This window comes from Pangasianodon hypophthalmus, chromosome 6, assembly GCF_027358585.1.
Source record: "Pangasianodon hypophthalmus isolate fPanHyp1 chromosome 6, fPanHyp1.pri, whole genome shotgun sequence".
Taxonomy (NCBI): domain Eukaryota; kingdom Metazoa; phylum Chordata; class Actinopteri; order Siluriformes; family Pangasiidae; genus Pangasianodon; species Pangasianodon hypophthalmus.
In genome coordinates this window covers 3706593-3727052 of record NC_069715.1, presented here as the reverse complement: position 1 = coordinate 3727052, position 20460 = coordinate 3706593, and the positions used below count along the sequence as shown (strand labels likewise).

The window sequence follows — 20460 nt, the reverse complement described above, 5'->3', positions numbered from 1 at the left end:
GCCATCTTCTATTCAGGCAGTCTGAAAAGTTTTCCCTTCTCAACCCCCCCTTCCGCTTTGATTCATTCTTCTCCCAACTCTCTTTCACTTACTATCCCCCTTCTTGTGGTCTAGGCCCCTAGGACCCTCAGAGTGTACCTCCTTAGTGCACTTTGTCTTCTGGATTTGGCGTTTCTATGGTGACCGCACCCCCCACCCCATCCCTATTGTCTATGTGTGAGTTCACCAGCAGAGCCACACTGCTTTATCACTGTGACAATACACTCCCCCTCCACCTACTTAAAGGGGAAAAGAAGCCAGGGGAATTGTGGGATATGAGTAAATGAAGAGAAGGGAGAGGAGAAGCTTGCAGGCTCTCAGTCATCGGGATTATCCTGAAGGACTCGGGAGACACACTTGCAAGGCGGGTTAAATAACGAGGCTGATTCTGGCCCTTAGGAAACTCACATTAGGCTGTGAGATACAAAAACAGGAAGAAACACAAAAAAGGAGAAACACAATCCAGACTTTCCTTTAGACACACTTTAAGAATGAACAGCAGACTTTACAAGATACTTTACAGTGAAATTCGTACACTTTAAAGGTGCATAAGGTAAGATTTGTGGGGAAAAAAAACTCTAATGGTTAAATGGGTGGAGTTGAATAATTTTTTTACTCATTGGATCCGCCCCATTGCTACCCATGTACACAAAGCTCCGCCCCCTAAACTAACCTTAGCATGCTAACTAGAGTTATGACATCACTTTCAAGCACACTCGGACATTCGACTGGTTGAAAGCCGAGTTCCAGCTCTATAACATAAATATTAACATGAACTAAGGTTCCACAATATTGGGCCTCTTTTATCAACCTGGATATAAACAAAATTATTCATAAATCGTTCACAGGAGCATTTACACAAGACATGTAGTGAATATCCAGTTAGTGCTGGAAACATTTTTATTCCTGTAATTTTATACACAGATTACGCTGTCAAGGTTAAATCACTTATTTATTTCAGTTACACACCAATTTAATGAGCATTTTGTGAAACTCAGTGTTTCATATTAATGACTTAAAAGAAAGCAATTCCAAAACAAATCAGGAAATTAAGACAAATAAGACTAGCTGTTCAGACTAGCTGTTTGCCCTGTAAAGGAGGAGGAGTTAGCATGTGTGTGTGTATGTGTGTGTATATGGTAGCCAACATGCTGCAATGGCTGAGCTACATTACTGGGAGATTTAGCGCATGTCATGCTTAGGAGGTGCTTTTTCAGCGTTCATCATTTTGCCATTTTCAGCTGTGAGCTTTGCGTTTTATAGTTTTGGGATGTGGCTAAATATAAAAATTCAGCTGTGCTGTGAATGTGCTTAGTCATTTAAGGCTGATTACTGTTTATCAATATGCACAGAAAATCACATTTTTGTAAATCTGGCAGAAACTTTTAATATGGTTTGGTCTACGAAGACATTTACACACAACTTCGGTAAAAGATTGATAAATGAGGCCCAACACATTAACATAAACTGTACATAAATTATATATCGTAAATTAAACTGTTTTGCTAGGACATTAAATGTAACTCTAAACAGAGGGTATGGTGCATGTTTGAGAGGTGGACAACATCTCAAACATTTACTGCATAAAACACTTCAGTGGACTGGATCAGATCTCAGTATTAACACGCTCTGTTTAGAAACAGCTAAATGCGGCAGCTTGAATACTCATTTTGCAAATAACACAACTGGTTTAATTACACCACCAAAACAACCAAAATACATATTTATTATCCAAACTATTTCTCCCAGCATGCACATCACAGGTGTCCATGACACTTCACGTTTATTTTTCATCATCACCTCTTCACTGGTCCTTCGTCCTCGACATCCACTTTATGATTCTCTTTATGGCTGTGATCACGGTGTTATTTCTGATGGCTTGTGTGACCTTTTCTCTCAGATTCTCCTGTTTCCAGAGGCCCTGGCCCTTCCTCTCAGCCCTGAGCTCACACTTCAGCAGTCGTGCGTGAAGTCTCCAGTAGAGACGCGAGTGAGGGTCGAGGCCGTGGAGAGGCGCCGTCCTGCCCAGACCCAAGAGCAGGATCTCCTCATTTATACACGTGTTAAACAGAAAACCCTGCAGGGAGAGGAACACAGCTACTCAGACTAAACAAGATCACTGAGGGTTTTACTTCATGAAAACATCACCGTCTTGTGATTAATGTGCATAAACAACAAGATACCACAATCTCCAAAAGGTTCTGATGCATCAACAAGATGCAGTCTATCAAATGTTCTTACTGATTGCCTTCAAGGTGTTGCAATTTATAAGCTAATGTGTAATTTTCACCTAGCTTTGGCAACTGCCTAGTTTTAAAAAAAAAATGTCAAAAATTATAGCTATTTCTGTGCAAAATAGAACCAATACCCAAATTAAAACAGCGAAACACAACAAAAGACTGTTCCACACAGATACTGCCAAAACCTCCATCTTCAGTGGTGTGCTCTTAACCTTTTTAATCTCATAAATAAGTAAGTAAATAAATAAATACACACAAATTTAATGAAAATTTTGTGAAATTTGGTTGTTTTAATGTTAATGACTTGACAGAAAGCAATTCTAAAACATAAATTGCAAAAAAAAAAAAAAAAGACAAGCCACTCAAGTGGAACAAAAGTAATGGCACCCTGTAACCTGAGAAATCATGAGTGTGTGTATGGTAGCCGAAGCGCTGCTGTGGCTGATCTACAATGGACTATATTTTTTAATCTATCTCTGTTTACATATATATATATATATATATATACACACACACTTTTTTACTGTAAAAATGTCAAAGAATTTGATCACAATAAGAACATATTCTTTTTTTTTTTTTTTTTGAGCAGACACTATTTATGGCCATGTGCCTGATAACCCAGAGTGGCTTATTGTCCAAAAAATAAATTAATTAACAAAAACCTGGCTGTTTTGACAGACTGGTGTTTTTTGAATCTCTTTATAGCACTTGACAATCCAAAAAGTATGTTACATGTCCAATCATGTCCAATGTCCAATGTGTGTTAATGCCTTTATTTACAGTCTGTCATGGGCCAATTGTACCTGTTTATAAAACAGCTTCAGCTTCCTCTTGTGTTTAAGATCAAATTATTGCATGTTAATAATAGTTCTGGAGTTAACTGTAGAAGTTCTCTTGACAAGCAGAAGCGGATGCACCACACTGACGTGTGTTTACGAGCAGACTGTTTCATGGTATGACGTGAAGCAGTGATGTGTGTTTACTCTCAGACGTACCCCGCTGAGTGACACCAAGCAGTGGAGGCTCTCGTCCTGTCGGCTGATCAGTCGTAGCCACACCGCCTCGTCCGTCTTCAGCGTCTCAGTGAGCCAGTCACGGCCCTGTGGTGTCAAATCCACCCCGGCCAAACACACACGCAGCGGGGTCGCGACCTGACCTGCCAGTGAGGGCAAGAGGACACCAGGCTGGTTATCTGGTGACACCTTTAATACCGGTTTCAACAGGAGTGTACTTCAAAGTGGCTTTTACGATGGGAAGAGTCAAGCGAGTTTAACGCTGTCCATCTTCAGGAGGTCTCTGTGGACATTACTGAGGATAACGTTCCACTGAGAAAAAAGTGGTGCTATAGAGAAAGTGTCCTCATTGAGAAACACTGCAGAGATGATTGTATACAAAGTACAACACTTGTTCTGTTATTTATATAAAGAAATTCAGGACAAGATAGAGCAATATGGAACAAACACACAAGTCAGAGCAGAATAAAAGCCATAATCTCTTTATCTTCACTGCAGCTGGCAATAAAATCCAATAGCTGCTTTACACAGTGCTAAGTGAAGCTTATTTAAAAGGAAACCTCCATCATGTAATATAATTACCCAGAGAGTCTTTCTGCACTAATGGCTTTACTGCGATATTTCATTACACACTAAATCTTGTAATCTTGCAAATGCTACTATTCAAACCCCTTAAACGAGGTTCAGGAGGGCCGTATTGATAACGCATTTACAATCCTTTTAGTTATATCTATTTAATATTCACACACGAAAATCAGCATGTATCAAAATTTGTATCAAAATGCTTCTGTGTGAAGAGCCGACAAAACATAGCCGAGTCAAATACACCAGAATAAATCAATTACAGTAAAGGCACTGTATATATCTAATAAAAAACCTGCTTATGCACTCTTATATGTGAGTCATCTCTCACTGTTCACTTAAAAGAGTCGACTCACAGAGTTGAATCGAAGAGCTGACTCAAAGAGATGACTAAACATGGCCAAGTCAAACATGTTAAAATAAATCCATTACAGTAAAGAGACTGCCTATGGGATAAAAAAAAAATACACTCATACGCACAAGATCTCAACGTTCACTTAAAAGAGTCGACTCAAAGAGCTGACTACACATAGCCAAGCCAAGCATGCTAAAATCCATCAATTGCATATACTCACACTCATATATGTGAGTGGGCTCTCACCGTTCACTTAAAAAAGCCGACTTAGAGAGCGGACTTAGAGAGCGGACTCAGAGAGCCGACTCAGAGAGCGGACTTAGAGAGCCAACTAAAATAAATAAATCCATTACTGTAAAGGCTTTGGCTATATATAATTTAAAAAAAAAAAAAACATGCTTATATATGTGAGTCAGCTCTCACCATTCACTTAAAAGAATTGACTCAAAGAGCCGACTCAAAGAGGCGACTAAACATAGCCAAGTCAAACACATGTTAAAAGAAATCCATTACAGTAAAGGCATTGCCTATATCTAATTAGAAAACCTTCTCATATGTGTGAGTTGTCTCTCACCGTTCACTTAAAAGAGCCGAATCACAGAGCCGAACTGTTCAAACGACACACCGCTAGTATGAACAGAATAACCCTTACCCAAGATGCTCTTTTACATTTTTATAATAAAAAAGCTATAAAGTGAAAAAGATTGTAAGATCTTACAGAAGAAGGATAATAACATGAACTAGACATGATTTCTAGTGTTAAGCATACTGAGATGATTAGAGGATTTTTAAATACTCCTAAACCAGACACGACTCTACACAAAACCTCACTGGGATTTGGAGCATGGATTAATTTTTGATTGCGCCAGCTGTCCAGATGAACACAGCAGTCCTCCTGACAGCTGGGAAGTGACATTTCTGCCCCACTGATGCAGTTTTAATTGGGTCTTTTGGGGTGGGTTTAGTGATGGGGGTCTTGTTAGGGGGTAGAGGAGGAGGGGGTGTCTTTGTCCTTACGTTTAGTCAGCAAAGATGACAATAATGGGACATGTATCGGGATATGCTCCACTTCCAGCCCTCTCTCCGTTACACTTCTGACTTTTCCTCTAATGCTGACGTTTCTCTCTATGAAGCGAGCCGGGATTTCAGACGGGGAGCTGAATTTGGTCATCTGAGGAGCAAAAATGGAAAAAAGATCACACGTGCACATGACCATGGATACTCCATTCATTTCTAGCATCATACACTAATAGTTTGAGTGATTAAATAACTATAAACATTAATATTTAATTGTAGGATTACAATCATTAACATTCTAACCTGTTTAAATGGTCTTTAGGTCCATCATTTGTGCAAGCACTTGCAGAGCAGATGAAGGACTTATGTTAACCCTGTCAGTAGGGTGTCCGAAAAGTCAGGACCCAATGGGAATATGTTGAGCAAAATTCCCGAAAACATGATACAGCAGCTGAGAAAATGTGCAGAGTGTAAGTGTGAAAATGTAGAGCATATGTTGTAAATAATAAATACAAAATTAATTATAAGTTTTACTCTCATTGGTTCCTGACTTTTCAGACACTCTGTGTAATAACTACTTAAGTAATTTTAAGTAATATCAATCATTTACTTTACTGTAAAGTTATTCTCAGCCATTCACTTACATATATAATATAATACAATATAATATAATATAATATATACTTAATATTAATCAGCTATAGTAATAGTAATGGTATAGTAATAGGAATATAATATTAATAGTAATATTAATATTAATATTAATACTTTTAAAGCCCGAACAGAAAAAAAAAAAAGATCTATTTTAAAGCATAAATCATAGAAAACACCATTTTAAATAACAAATCAGAGTAACAAATAATAATTATTATTAATATTTATTTAATATTAATAATACTTTTAAAGAACAAACAGAACAAACACAAGATTAACATTTTTAATGCACAAATCAGAACAATCACAATATTAAAGAGAAGAAATTGAATAATCACATCATAATTAATATTACTTTAACAAACGAATTAACAGTTTTAAAGCACAAACAAACGAGAATATTTATTTATTTATTCATTCATTCATTCATTTATTTAGATATTCATTTGCAGGAGTTTTGGGTTTTTTTTATTACAGCAATTACAGCATTTGACCAGCAGGTGTCGCCAGAATACTGTACTGTCATCGTGTTGCCACGTTTTCCTCATCAGTAGATAAAAACATTTCAGGATTGCAGATGAGAGCTGAATATAATGCTATAATTTATATTCCAGTTCAAATAAATGTAATTCTTTGAAACATAAACGATCATCCACTCGTTTTAGTCTTAAAGTGCATATAATGATAGAATATATTTATATTTGTATTTATTTTTATATTTACCAGCCTGATGCTTCTTGCTATTATAATCACACCGGCTACTGCGAGCCCTGTGCTGATGCTCTGTGGGACAAAAACACCAATATAATTCCACTGATCAATTTCAGGAAAGCAAACAAAATATCTCATCAAAAAAAATAAATAATTAAAATAAATGATGACGTGACATAACCCAACAAAGCTCGTCTACATATTTCATTCTGAATGAAACTCCTTACCCGGACAAGAGTAAGATTTTCATCAGCAAGCTTTGACAGTGCGGTTATAATATTTCGGGAATGTTTCTGCTCTGTCTCTGTTTGGTCACTACACGAGTCCGGCATGTTGTTTACAAAATGAAAATACCGGAAACAACTGCAGGGGAAGCCCCGCCCCTTAGATACGGACAGCGAATTGGGCCAAAATAAGAAGCGCGTTTTCGTTTCAGGTCAACGCCAGGCTGTGGAGAGACTGAGGAACTGAGTTTGGGTTTATATTGAAGAGGTTTTCAGAAAATCTACAGACAACAGATCACAGGTGATGTAAATATCTGTACACATGCACTGTTGATTATTTATATGTTGAGTCTAAATTGATGTAAACAGCCAGTAAAGCAGCTAGGATAAATACACGGTACAGAAATAATCATAAAACTAGATAACATGACAGATTTGATCATGCATTCTCTCTAATGATAGATAAAATATACTATAACACTTACAATAACTATATAATAGTTATATACACTCTATGGCCAAAAGTATGTGCACCCCTGACCATCACACTCGTATGTAGTTCTTCCACGAACTGTTGCCACAAAGTCAGAAACACACAGTTGTATAGAATGTCTCTGTGTGCTGTAGCATTACAGTTTCCCTTCTCTGGAACTAAGAGGCTCAAACCTGTTCCAGCATGACAATGCCCCTGTGCACAAAGCGAGCTCCATGAAGACATGGTGTGTGAAGGTTGGAGTGGAAGAACTCGAGTGTCCTGCACAGAGCCCTGACCTCAACCCCACTGAACACCTTTGGGATGAACTGGAACACCGACTGAACCCCAGACCTCCTCACCAACATCAGTGTCTGATCTCACTAATGCTCTTGTAGCTGAATGATCACAAATCCCCACAGCCACGCTCCAACATCTAGTGGAAAGCTTCCCAGAAGAGTGGAGCTTATTAGAACAGCACATGTGGGTGCGATGGTCAGGTGTCCACATACTTTTGTCCATGTAGTATGTAGTACATTTAATGCTGTGGAATGTCCATGACACAAGTTCCTGTTATCACTTACATTAGAGCAGCTATCACCAGTTATTCCCTCACCAGCCTCTCTTGAAGGTAATAAAACAATAAAACGTTACTGATCACTAAACCACAAACTGCTTTTCAATGTCAGAAAACTTAAAGCTTCACCTCTGACTGTTACAAAGCGCTGATACTGGAGACTCCTTACAGAAAATTTCACCATCCACGATTACACATTTTCTGCTTTCATTTCAGGCATTTTCTCGGTGATTTTCCAAACATGAAAGAACAACTTTATAGGAGGGGACTACTGTAAATCTGGAATGGGATTTTTAACAAGCACATATGGGTATAGTTAAAATAATACTATAAAATGGCCTAATTAGAAAATATCCCAGGGTAGAGAACCCCAGGCAGCTATCTTCTAACAGTAATTAAAAAAAAACAAGCTTTTGTACTGCATAAAGCTCTTTTAATTACACATAAGATATGCATCAGAGTTCTTGGACATTTAGACACTTTGGGAATGCAGCTGGAAAAAAAAAACATGTACTCTGTTCCTCAGAACTGTGTCCATTTTAAAATATTTTACATCTTTCATCATTCACATTGTAACTGTGGCTCTCCTGCAAAAACATATCCAGTTCATACAGCAAAAAAAAGTATGATTAAAGTTAAAAATAAAGAATAAGTAAAGTAAAGTATAAAGTAAGGTCGATTATTTAGTGTTCCACTATTACACCGTGTCGATTCTTCAAAGTGCTGGTGACACAAATGACATCAGTGAAGCGTCAGCGCTGCTTTATGAGCAAATGCCATGACTACAATGCGTCACAGAAACATGAACATCACACAGACATTTCTTTCAGCCAAAGACCGGTACGTTGAAGTCAGTCCGATGCTTTCAATTGACCTTTTAACATTCTGATAAAAAATAAGTGGAAGAAAACAAGAAGGAGATAAAGTCTGTATCAGGCTCTTGAGTCATGTCTGAGTTTTCGTGGCCTTGTGCCGTCACGTTAAATCGCTAATATTACCAAATATAATAAATAATAATAAAAAACGGAGAAAAATTAGCAGGACCTGATTTGGATAATAGTAAATAACTTAAATTCAGCTTCATCTACAGTAAAGTTTTATTTTATTAAAAGGGAATTCCCCTATAAAGCAGGGATGTTTCTTTGCCTGGTTTCCTTCTGGATAATATACAGTTAAAATATGTGATGACTGTTAAAATAAAATAAAATAATTTGTAAAAAATCATATGTATATGTAACAATAGTATTAATCCTTTATAATTAATCGTGATGAATTAACACTTTATAAAAATAATGCTATAATTATAAATATATTATAATATTTTAACTATTATAATATAATAATTATTTAAATGTAATAAATGATCAAAAAGAAGAAGAAAAAGAAGAAGAAGCAGGATAAACTCATCAGGATGTAGAACAGGGGTCAAATAATTATCTTACATCCGAACAAATTATAATGTCAAGTCTACAATGACAAAAAAAATGAGACTGTGATTCCAAATCCAGATGTGAGGAGTGATTGCAGTCTTGTTATTAAACAAAAAAAAATCCATTTCTCTTTATTGAAGTGTTGTGATGCTGGTGAACAGGAAATACTGCCTCATTATCATCATTTTTTTTTAATTTAAGGCAATATCCATTAAACAATAAAATGAAACAATTCAGATTATTCTATATAATATCGATGAGAGTTATATAAGGGTGAACATTTTTTCAGATGTTCTCTATTGATTAAACACAGTATTAGGAATTGCAGCTGGATTTCTCATGTTCAAGACGAGGAAAAGCAACAACATCTCCAGAAAAACAACGAAACAAACACAAAAACTCACAAGGCACAAAGATTTGCAGGGAATTGTGAAATGAAGCCTGATTGTGAGTGCAGTGGAAATGTAGGAGTTTTAAGGGAGTGTACTTTGTCCCTTATGAACCCCGTGGTTGAGGTGGAGAAACAGAGCGAGCGACCACAGTGGAGATCCGAGTACAGAAAATCGTACTGATTTAATCCACACCGTTCATTTTTCTCTTCAGTTCACAAACAGCTCGACCAAAAGTCTGAAAATCCACTAACGAGTGTAGAGCAGGAGAGCAAATATCCTCACTGGGAGGACAATACTTCAATTAAAAAAATTCTAACATTACCGAGAAATAAAATTCAGTCAGGGTTATGCAAATGAGATCCCTCTAACTGCTCTCCTATTGGTCCAGTGTTAGCCTCTGTTTAGAGTCCGGGTATAATCGTGTTATTTCTGTATCCTGCATTGCCAAGCTGATGGACTCTCTTCCTGTAACCGCTTAATTTTTTTGCCGAAGAAAATCCACCAGGCCAGTCCGATCAGCACACACACAAACGACTCCACGTAGTAACCGTCCAGAGCCGTCACACACACGCCGCCTTCTTTAACACACAGCTGAGGAAGAGAAACATTACCGAGTCAGACACTGCCTTTCTGTTTACAGGTAGAATTTTAAAAAGCTGAAGAAATAGAGAAAAAAAAATACATTTGTTGTATCATTTTATAAGTAAGTATATAAACCTATTTAATTATTTTTTTATTTTGTTAGTTATTTATTTATAATTGTAGTAAATATTTCATTTTAATGTTTACAAAGTTACAATTCCCTTCTTTATCAAATTTCTAACAAACTAGTTTCTCTATTACTTGATTATTTTATGGTTATTTTATTATTATTTTCTAATAATTAAATTATTATTAATTATTTATTTTGGGAATTTCTATGACATTTGTTCTTCTGTTTTTCTGCTACTTCTCTTATTCTGTTTTTATTAGCCTTTCACACCCTTCATAATTAATAATAATGATAATGTTGATCCAGGATTTTTTTTTTTTTTTTTTTTTTTTCATTTTTTCTAAAATTATGGCTTTTACATGACACATTTAAGTGAGGAAATTTATTACAGTTTATACCAATATGATGCAATAGAATGAAAGACTGAACTAAGTGAGAATTTTTTCAAACTACACATAATGCTCATAAATAAATAAATAAATATTACAGTGCACTTTACAATCACTTTATGGATTAAAAACAAAATAAAAATCAAGACTGTCCTGATTCTCACTAACTCTGAATGTCAGTGTGGATCAGATTCTCTCTCGTTATGATTGTGTGTTATATGAGGAGACGGAGGACTGACCCCAGCCTCTTCAGCCGAGCCGCACGTCTGCCCCGCAGCCCCCTCGCACTGTTTCGACGTGAGCGGGTCGACCAGCCACAGGGCCACAGTGGATGGCCAGTTCCCCCCCAGATTGGTCACAGTGTTCAGCAGGGTCATGTACGTGCCTCCTATCACCGGGTCGCTCACTTTAGCATGGAACGCCATGCAGGCCACAAACATGCTGTACAGCGCCACCTAGTGGAGAAACAGACACATATTTAAATGATATTTAAACAGAAAGCTACTGAACACTCAATTCTGATTGGTCAGAAGGGAAGGTGTTGATTAGTTTTCTATAACAGCGGCTCTGACAATAGTGCAGCTCAGAACAATACTTTCTCGTTTCTATAGTAACAACTTACACAGGGACTTGTGAGCACGGATTTGAAAGAAAGAAAAAAAAAAAAAAAAGTCTGACTCTTGATATGGTGAAGTTTTCTGTAAGAAGACGTTTATTTAGCATTTACGGAAGGAGTCTCCAGTGTCAGGCTCAGCACTTCTGTAATATCTGACACATGCTACAAGCAGACTGACCTGATGTACAGCGTAGCTGAGCAGCACCGCAGCGTAGTAATACACAGGAAAGCCATCCTCTTGCTTTACACTAGGGGTCCACCACACGAGGAGCGCGTACTCCAGACCGATCAGCAACCTGCAGCCAGCACAGAAACACACACAGCAGAGCATTTCTAACACACTGACGTCACTCAGTTATAGATAACAGGCTCATAATAATCTGTTGGAGTTTGGGTGAGTAACAGGTCATGTGAAAAAGCTATCGCACTATAGTCAGCATTGAGATGATGAAACAAACCGATTTACAGTGAATATGAAGTATTTACGTTAACGCATGCATGATTATTATTACTATATAATATATAAAACTATACTCTGTGCTGAGGCGCTCAAAGAGCAGCAAATACTACAGTGCTGTTATGCTCTCGATTCTGATTGGTCAGAAGGGAAGGTGTTGATTAGTTTTCTATAACAGCAGCTCTGACAGTAGTGCAGCTCCAAATCACAGGTTTATATTACTGCGCTCGTTTTAATATATTACCTTTAAAGTAAAAGTGCAGCCGCTAAACTACGCCATCTGCCAACTGACGACCTTTGACCTATGCTGACTCCTGTATGATGCCTCACTCACTGTCTAACATATAATCTGCCTCCAGCATGACTGACTTTGAGTCAGCATGATCCTAGACAACTGGCTAGATGGAGGCATTGCTAATTAACTCTCTTCTAGACTGGAAAAAAAAAAAAAAAAAAAAAAAAAACAGATTACACATGAAGCTTTAACTTTTAAAAAATCATGCCGTACGTGCCTGAAAGGAAAGGCTTTATAGAAGATGTCGAGCGGTCGAGGCCCGGCTGTGTATTTACTGATGATGAGCGGCAGCAGGATCTGCAGAGGAACCATGGGAACAGCCAGCAGCGCCAGCTCAGCTTTTGGCACTCCAGCTTCTACCAGCTTCAGCCCCGTCACTGAGTCTGCTGCCGAGAACCCCATCTGCGTGGGAGAAAAAGAGAGAGATTTATGTGGGAATAGATGACAGTTTATCTGATCAGATTTCAGTTTATAACATCAAGATATTTAGTGTGTTAGGTGTCACTGATGTTTCTTGATTAAAACAAGTAATAACATTTTGGAATATTACATTTTAAAATATTAACAGGGAAAAACAAAATGATATCAGTTATGTCCTCTCCACAAATCTGCCAAATTTGTCTGTTTATAGCAAAACTATGACTTCTTTTAATCAAATCTTTTTTTTTTAAATATTGTCTTGTGTTTTGGATGTCTCAATTCAATGTCCAACTTCTCAAATCAAAAATCATGGGGGATGCAAACTTTTGCACCTAACAGTGAATAGAAATGGAAGAACACAGTGGCTTCCTGTTAAAAGATTTCTTCTCTTCTTAAGGTTCACCTACTGAATGACCATCGACACGAGCGATGACGCTGCAGTCTTCAGAAGTAAAAGATACATTACATGTTTAATTTAACACACCATTTCTATAAAATGCTAAGTGTGTACCTTTGACGTGAGCAGCAGGCAGCAGAAGGTGAAGACGGCAGGCAGCTTGATGATGGAGAACAGGAGCTTGTACGTCTCCATTACACCCTGCGTCTCCTCTTTCGGTCTCCGCCTGGAGCGCTGCTGTCTGCTGTTCTCCGACTTCAGGAGGGCCACCAGGGTGGTGGACACCACAAACACAATCCCCCAGAAAAACAGGAAGTCTGATACACACACAGGCACAAAGCGGGCATGTTAAAAAAAAATTAGGTGTAAGAAATGATAACATCTGTAACCAGAAAACCTGATGCAGTGACTGACCACTGAAACTAAAATGAACAATGCTAGTAGACATTTATGTAACATGCAGGGCTAATAATGAATTATAATGTGTATGTGTGTTGTGTATATGCTTATGACCAATGTGGACAAGTCAAATGTTAAAAAAAAAGAGATACAATTAAAGCAGAACATGATTCAATATGCGCCTCCTTCACCGAGAGCCACAGAGGCCACGCCCCCTTCACCGAGAGCCACAGAGGCCACGCCTCCTTCACCGAGAGCCACAGAGGCCACGCCTCCTTCAGTGGGAGCCACAGAGGCCACGCATCCTTCACTGAAAGCCACAGAGACCACGCCTCCTTCACCGAGAGCCTCCTTCACCGAGAACCACAGAGGCCACGCCTCCTTCACCGAGAGCCACAGAGGCCACGCCTCCTTCAGTGGGAGCCACAGAGGCCACGCCTCCTTCAGTGGGAGCCACAGAGGCCACGCATCCTTCACTGAAAGCCACAGAGGCCACGCCTCCTTCACCGAGAGCCTCCTTCACCGAGACACAGAGGCCACGCCTCCTTCACCGAGAGACACATAGGCCACGCCTCCTTCACCGAGAGACACCGAGGCCACGCCTCCTTCACCGAGAGACACCGAGGCCACGCCTCCTTCACCCTTGCCTGATACATGCTGTTTTGTATGGGTGAAGTCTCTTTGTAAAAATTGAATTCAATCATTTCAGCTTCCTGGCTTTTATTCATTAAAACTAAGCTTCCTCTGTCTCTCTCTCTCTCTCTCTCTCACACACACACACACACACACACAAACACAGAGCTAGAGAGCCAGATTCACAAAAGCAATCCAGCATAAAGACCATTATTAAATGGTAAAGGAACGGTCAAATTAAAAACACTCTCTCTATCTGAAAAAACCAAGACATCTCCACTTTTCTGAATAAACATTTAAATGAATTTAATTAAATCTTAAAAACATATTGGCAAAAACATCACTATTATGTCTCCATACCTGACAGTGTGACGATGCCCTGATCCTGTGGCTCAAACCTCAGGTACTTGTTGCAGAAGTCAGCCGACTCCAGTGCCAGAAACAGGACGTTCCCGAGGAAGTACCCGGCCGTCTGGCCTACCGAGTTACAAGTGGAAGCGTATCCCACGTTCTCCCTGGACAGCATGGTGAGGGCCCAGCCGTCAACCGCGATGTCCTGCGTGGCTGCCAGAAAAGCCAGCATGAAGAACACGGCGGTGAGGGTGATCACGTCGGGGCCTCCTGTTCCACTCGTCTGCAGGAGAGAATCCACAGTGAACGACAGTCCCAGCATGAAGAGCCCGAGCAGGTACTGAGTGGGAACGAGCCACGACTTCCTGCGCCCGAAGCGCTGCACGTAGACCGAGTCCACCAGCGGAGCCCAGAGCAGCTTCAGACTGAAAGGCCAGAAGACGAAGCTGAAGTAGGCCTGGTCTTTATAGCTAACATTTTTACTTTGCATGATGAGAGGAATGCTGCCTGCCAGTCCTAAAGGAATGCCCTGGAGGACGTAGAGAAAGAGGAGCAGACACACGTTGCCCAGTTCTCCTTGGATGCTGCTGCGCGCTATAGGACGTCCGTCCTCACTGTCCGAGTCCTGAACAAGCGCCTCTTCCTCGTCCACCATCTCCCGGTCAGTCACGCCCGCAGTCATCGCCGCAGACTTCCTCTGTCGCCCATTCATATGGGTTATGGACTCGGAAAGCTCCATTTCTCTTCACTGGTCATCAAAGCAGCTTGTTCAGAGACGGACCTGGAAGCAGAGTCATTGTGTAAACATGCACGAGTAAGCATGAGGAAGCATGTATAGGAGCAGTGTACTACTAACAGAGCGAACCAAAAGCACTAGGACAGAGTGTTAAAGGAAAAATCCACCCTGAACAACCTGCATATTAATGATTAATCTTTAAAATTAACATGTGATCTCCAGTACTGGCCACTATTTATTTTATAATGAATCTCTGAATGGCCTTTTTTTTTTTTTTTTCACTTTCAGTAACCCGTTGCTCTATTTTCACTCTGGTTACTTTGCTTCATCTCTACCTAATGACAGCGATGCAGCAGCGCTTTAGTCCTTTCTTCTGTCACACTCATCTTCTGGCTACCCCAGTGAGCATCTGCTGTAACTCAGCTCAACTGCGTCATGTAGCTGCATTGCATTCTGGGACTTTGAGTACAGTGTTTGCACCTACGTCTCCAGTACTTCTACACTTCTTCATATTAAACACCATTGTAGCTGGGCTAGCAATAACAAAGTCCGCCCTGTGACGTCATCCTGGGAAACAACCACTAACTGATTATGGGAATAATGAAAGTTCAACATCAACCAACACATTAGCACCAATATTTTCAATATTTTACATCTTTATATTTATATATCTAACACACACCGAGCTGTAAAGGGTTTATTTCCTACTCTAGATGCTCCAGTGAACAGTGAGTAGTGAGTCACTGAGGATTTAAGCCACAGATCTCTAAAGCATGCCTGGTTAACTTTCACTCACACACACACACACACCACCTGCCTGACAACAGCCACTAAAACTGCACCAAACAACCCGTCAATAAACGAGAAATATCTACACAAACTGGCTTTAAACCGACAGCTTTAAACCGACACCTCGGCTAAAATACAAACAATATTCATAACCACAGAGAAGGAAAATACCCGGGCGGTGATGATTTCAGTCTTTCCAAACGCGGAAGCAGCTCCGGTGCGTGTGCATCACTCAAATAGTTCCGCCAGTTTCAGCTGACGTGTCGCAATGCCCGCGTTTCTGAGTTCCGCCTTTCAGCACACAACCTAGCATAAACATACTTAAACTAAAAATAAAAGACAAACAAACACACAGAAAAAAAAAACAGACAAACAGATAGACAGACAGATAAACAGACAGACAAACAGACAGACAGATTAATGTCTTAACATTACAGCTTCAGTCAGTGGCTGTTCATACCGTACATAGTGATTACTGAATAACGAGTCATTCAGGACTAACTAGATAGGTAGGTAGGTAGATAGATAGATAGAGATTAATTAACAGAAAAATACACAGGCAGACAAACAGATTAATTAATAGATAGATAGATAGATAGATAGACAGTGACTGGGTGTTTTAAATTACTTTATGAATAAATGAATTTATCTCATTTTTATAATAAAAATTAAACTCACATTACTATTTTTATTCACCAACGCTGCTGTTTTTTTCTTAATTCTGTGTATTTTCCAAACACCTTGACTTAATGTCTATTGCATGAGATACACATTACCAGTCCGCTTTACACATCACCAGTCACCTTTACACATCACCAGTAGGCTTTACACATCACCAGTCGCCTTTACACATCACCAGTACACATCACCAGTCAGCTTTACACATCACCAGTCGGCTTTACACATCACCAGTCGCCTTTACACATCACCAGTCCGCTTTACACGTCACCAGTACGCTTTACACATCATCAGTCCGCTTTACACATCACCAGTCCGCTTTACACGTCATCAGTCAGCTTTACACATCATCAGTCCGCTTTACACATTACTAGTTGGCTTTACACGTCACCAGTCCGCTTTACACATCACCAGTCGGCTTTACACATCACCAGTCGGCTTTACACATCACCAGTCGGCTTTACACATCACCAGTCCGCTTTACACATTACCAGTCGGCTTTACACATCACCAGTCGGCTTTACACATCACCAGTCAGCTTTACACATCACCAGTCCGCTTTACACATCACTAGTCGGCTTTACACATCACCAGTCGGCTTTACACATCACCAGTCGGCTTTACACATTACTAGTCGGCTTTACACATCACCAGTCGGCTTTGCACATCACCAGTCCGCTTTACACATTACTAGTCGGCTTTACACATCACCAGTCAGCTTTACACATCACCAGTCAGCTTTACACATCACCAGTCGGCTTTACACATCACTAGTCGGCTTTACACATCACCAGTCAGCTTTACACATCACCAGTCGGCTTTACACATTACTAGTCGGCTTTACACATCACCAGTCGGCTTTACACATCACCAGTCCGCTTTACACATCACCAGTCAGTTTTACACATTACCAGTCGGCTTTACACATCACCAGTCGGCTTTACACGTCACCAGTCCGCTTTACACGTCACCAGTCAGCTTTACACGTCACCAGTCAGCTTTACACATCACCAGTCAGCTTTACACATCACCAGTCCGCTTTACACATTACTAGTCAGCTTTACACATCACCAGTCAGCTTTACACATCACCAGTCAGCTTTACACATTACTAGTCAGCTTTACACATCACCAGTCCGCTTTACACATTACTAGTCAGCTTTACACATCACCAGTCCGCTTTACACATTACTAGTCAGCTTTACACATCACCAGCTCTAGTTTGTGAAGTGAATGTGCTAGCTAATTAAATTACATCTGTTCTTTAAAAAATAAAGTGTGTAGAAGTCTGTGTTTCTGATGTTAGATTATTCTCTTTACACAAGATCTGTTAAGTGTGAAGTGTCCCATGGAGTAGTGAAGTTCTGCAGTGAGGAGAAATCCTACATGACTAATCACTGCCTTCTAGTGGTGGATGTAATAAACCCATCCATCCATCCATCCATCCATTCTCTGTACTGCTTATCCTACACAGCATCATGGGGAGCCTGGAGCCTTTCCCAGGGGACTTGGTGCACACGGCACAGGGCACAATCGCACACACTCTCAGCCCACAACTCTCTGCCAATCAGCCCACAGTGCATGTCTCTGGACTGGGGGAGGAAACCGGAGTACCCGGAGGAAACCCCGAAGCATGGGCAGAACATGTAAACTCCACACACACAGGGCTGAGGAGGGAATTGAACCCATAACCCTGGAGGTGCAAGGCAAATGTGCTAACCACTAATTTTACAAACAGCTGCTAGAATATGACAAATTCACCAAATATTACAAAGTATGTTCTAACTTATGAATCACTGAGAGCACGTTTAGGAACTTTAAAATGAGGCTGTCATTCCCACAATCCCAAAAAAACCCTCCTGATCGTATATACCCGAAACTAGCTAGCATGTAGGAGCCATTACTTCATACGCTATGGTGTGGACGTATACAGTGAGTATGAAGCTATTCGCTGTTACGTTTATCTTTGGATTTATATATTTGCCATTAAACAAAGTCTTTGTTACTGAATTCCTCATCCTGCAGAACTCCTTTCACACGTCCTTATCCTCATTCCTCAACTCCTTTCACATGCCCCGGTCTGTCTGGAGCTACCGCGTGTCCAATCTGAGTGGAGTCTGATGGAGAATGTGATTGGATTTACGGTGTAAAAAGACTTCTTGTGCTTTGTCTTTCTGAGATAACAAGTGTGTGTGTGTGTGTGTGTGTGTGTGTGTGGAGTGTGAGGAGCCACATGGAGTTTGTTAAAGGCATAAATGCGTGAGATTGGTGACATGTGATAAGCAGCATGTGCACACTTAAAGTTTTCACTCAAGAAAATTATTATTATTATTATTATTTTGAAGACGTATGTATGAAACTAGTCACTCCTCCTGCTTAAACTACCGTGGAGATTTTACCCGATTTTTCCTCTTTACTCAAATAAAAGCTCAAAGACTTGTTTAAATAAATATTCTGGCAAAAGCTGAAAACACCCTCAAATTCTTCACTTACGGTGAAGTAGAAGATGATAAACTCTTACATTTTGATTTTAATTTCAATCATAAATGGAATATTTCAGTTATAACTGTTTACGCCACGTCGCCAGTGAATCCTTAAATCTGATTGGTCAGAAGGTGTGTGTTGTTTTTCTCTAACACACAGCTCGTTAGTTTTATATTAATGTGCTCCTTCTACCTCACTGTTTCTATAGCAACAGCTCATACACAGGGTCCTGTATGGTGAATAATAAAATGTGTTGTTTAACAAAGAAAAACATGTAATTGTTGATGTGGTTGTTTTTTTTTTTTTTAAGAAGATGTTTATTAAACATTTATGGAAGGAGTCTCGAGTGTCAGTGCTTTGTAACAGTCACAGTGCTTTGCAAAGTTTCCCGCTGGCTAGCTTGTTGCTAACGCTGCTTGCTATTGTCTGCTGACTAGCTTATTGCTAACTCTACTCGTTGTTGTCCTCTGACTAGCTTGTTGCTACTTGCTACTGTCCACTGACTAGCTTGCTGCTACTCGCTATTGTGCTCTGACTAGCTTGCTGCTACTTGCTATTGTCCTCTGACTAGCTTATTGCTACTCGCTATTGTCTGGTGACTAGCTTGTTGCTAACTCTACTCGCTGTTGTCCTCTAACTAGCTTGTTGCTACTAGATACTTGCTATTGTCTGCTGACTAGCCTGTTGCTACTAGATACTTGCTATTGTCCGCTGACTAGCTTGTTGCTACTCGCTATTGTCCTCTGACTAGCTTGTTGCTACTAGATACTTGCTATTGTCCGCTGACTAGCTTGCTGCTACTCGCTATTGTGCTTAGTCTAGCTTGCTGCTACTCGCTGTTGTCCTCTGACTAGCTTGTTGCTACTCGCTGTTGTCTGATGACTAGCTTGTTGCTACTAGATACTTGCTATTGTCCGCTGACTAGCTTGTTGCTACTCGCTGTTGTCCTCTGACTAGCTTGTTGCTACTCGCTGTTGTCTGCTGGCTAGCTTGTTGCTACTAGATACTTGCTATTGTCCGCTGACTAGCTTGTTGCTACTCGCTGTTGTCTGGTGGCTACCTTGTTGCTACTCAATACTCGGTATTGTCCGCTGTTGTTGCTGTGCTGCAGTTTCAGTCCAGAATGTTGCCTGAATGTTTCACTAGAACAGAACAGAACAAGGAGCCGTTCAGGCCTGTGGCTGTAAAAGTGCGTTTAAAGTAGCTGTTTATGAGTTTTCTGTGCTCTAACAGAGTAAACAAATGACACGCTTTCTTGGAGGCGTCCATGTTTTTCCCATTTCACACGTGCTGAGGTGGGAAACGATATCATTACAACTTATAGATTACCACTCACACGCCACCACAAATGCTTCTTTTAACCACTGAGCCACCACTACGCTAATCTCAATTGCGCTAA

The 20460-nt window shown here is 40.0% G+C and overlaps 2 protein-coding genes across 3 annotated transcripts; both read right to left on the bottom strand.

Moving 5' to 3' along the window:
* Positions 1 to 507: 507 nt before the first annotated feature.
* c18h3orf33 (c18h3orf33 homolog (H. sapiens)) lies at positions 508 to 7679 on the bottom strand. 2 transcript variants are annotated; one of them, XM_026927041.3, is made up of 5 exons: positions 6839 to 7646; positions 6624 to 6683; positions 5247 to 5400; positions 3275 to 3435; positions 508 to 2116 (listed from the first exon to the last, which is right to left on the bottom strand). In XM_026927041.3, exons 1-5 carry the CDS (start codon positions 6941 to 6943, stop codon positions 1844 to 1846), a joined length of 753 nt encoding a protein of 250 aa, XP_026782842.2. In that variant the 5' UTR covers positions 6944 to 7646; the 3' UTR covers positions 508 to 1843. The 2 variants fall into 2 exon arrangements, with proteins under 2 accessions (XP_026782842.2, XP_053090841.1); XM_053234866.1 differs by lacking the exon at positions 6624 to 6683 and having other exon boundaries at positions 6839 to 7679.
* Positions 7680 to 8969: 1290 nt separating this feature from the next.
* On the bottom strand, positions 8970 to 16243 carry slc33a1 (solute carrier family 33 member 1). The gene is made up of 7 exons (XM_026927776.3): positions 16072 to 16243; positions 14385 to 15156; positions 13107 to 13309; positions 12393 to 12577; positions 11602 to 11719; positions 11047 to 11262; positions 8970 to 10297 (listed from the first exon to the last, which is right to left on the bottom strand). The coding sequence occupies exons 2-7, from the start codon at positions 15112 to 15114 to the stop codon at positions 10130 to 10132; spliced, it is 1620 nt and encodes a 539-aa protein (XP_026783577.1). The 5' UTR covers positions 15115 to 15156; positions 16072 to 16243; the 3' UTR covers positions 8970 to 10129.
* Between the last annotated feature and the right edge of the window lie 4217 nt (positions 16244 to 20460).

Excerpts from the sequence above, each read along its gene's own strand:
- c18h3orf33 (XM_026927041.3), bottom strand. The coding sequence starts at position 6,943 with ATGCCGGACTCGTGTAGTGACCAAACAGAGACAGAGCAGAAACATTCC. Across the intron at positions 3,436-5,246 it reads GTCATCTTTGCTGACTAAAC|GTCAGGTCGCGACCCCGCTG; the intron begins GTAAGGACAAAG and ends CCTCACTGGCAG. Across the intron at positions 2,117-3,274 it reads GCTTGGTGTCACTCAGCGGG|GGTTTTCTGTTTAACACGTG; the intron begins GTACGTCTGAGA and ends CTCTCCCTGCAG.
- slc33a1 (XM_026927776.3), bottom strand. The coding sequence starts at position 15,114 with ATGGAGCTTTCCGAGTCCATAACCCATATGAATGGGCGACAGAGGAAG. Across the intron at positions 12,578-13,106 it reads GCCTGCTGCTCACGTCAAAG|ATGGGGTTCTCGGCAGCAGA; the intron begins GTACACACTTAG and ends TCTCCCACGCAG. Across the intron at positions 10,298-11,046 it reads GCTCGGCTGAAGAGGCTGGG|CTGTGTGTTAAAGAAGGCGG; the intron begins GTCAGTCCTCCG and ends TCTCTTCCTCAG.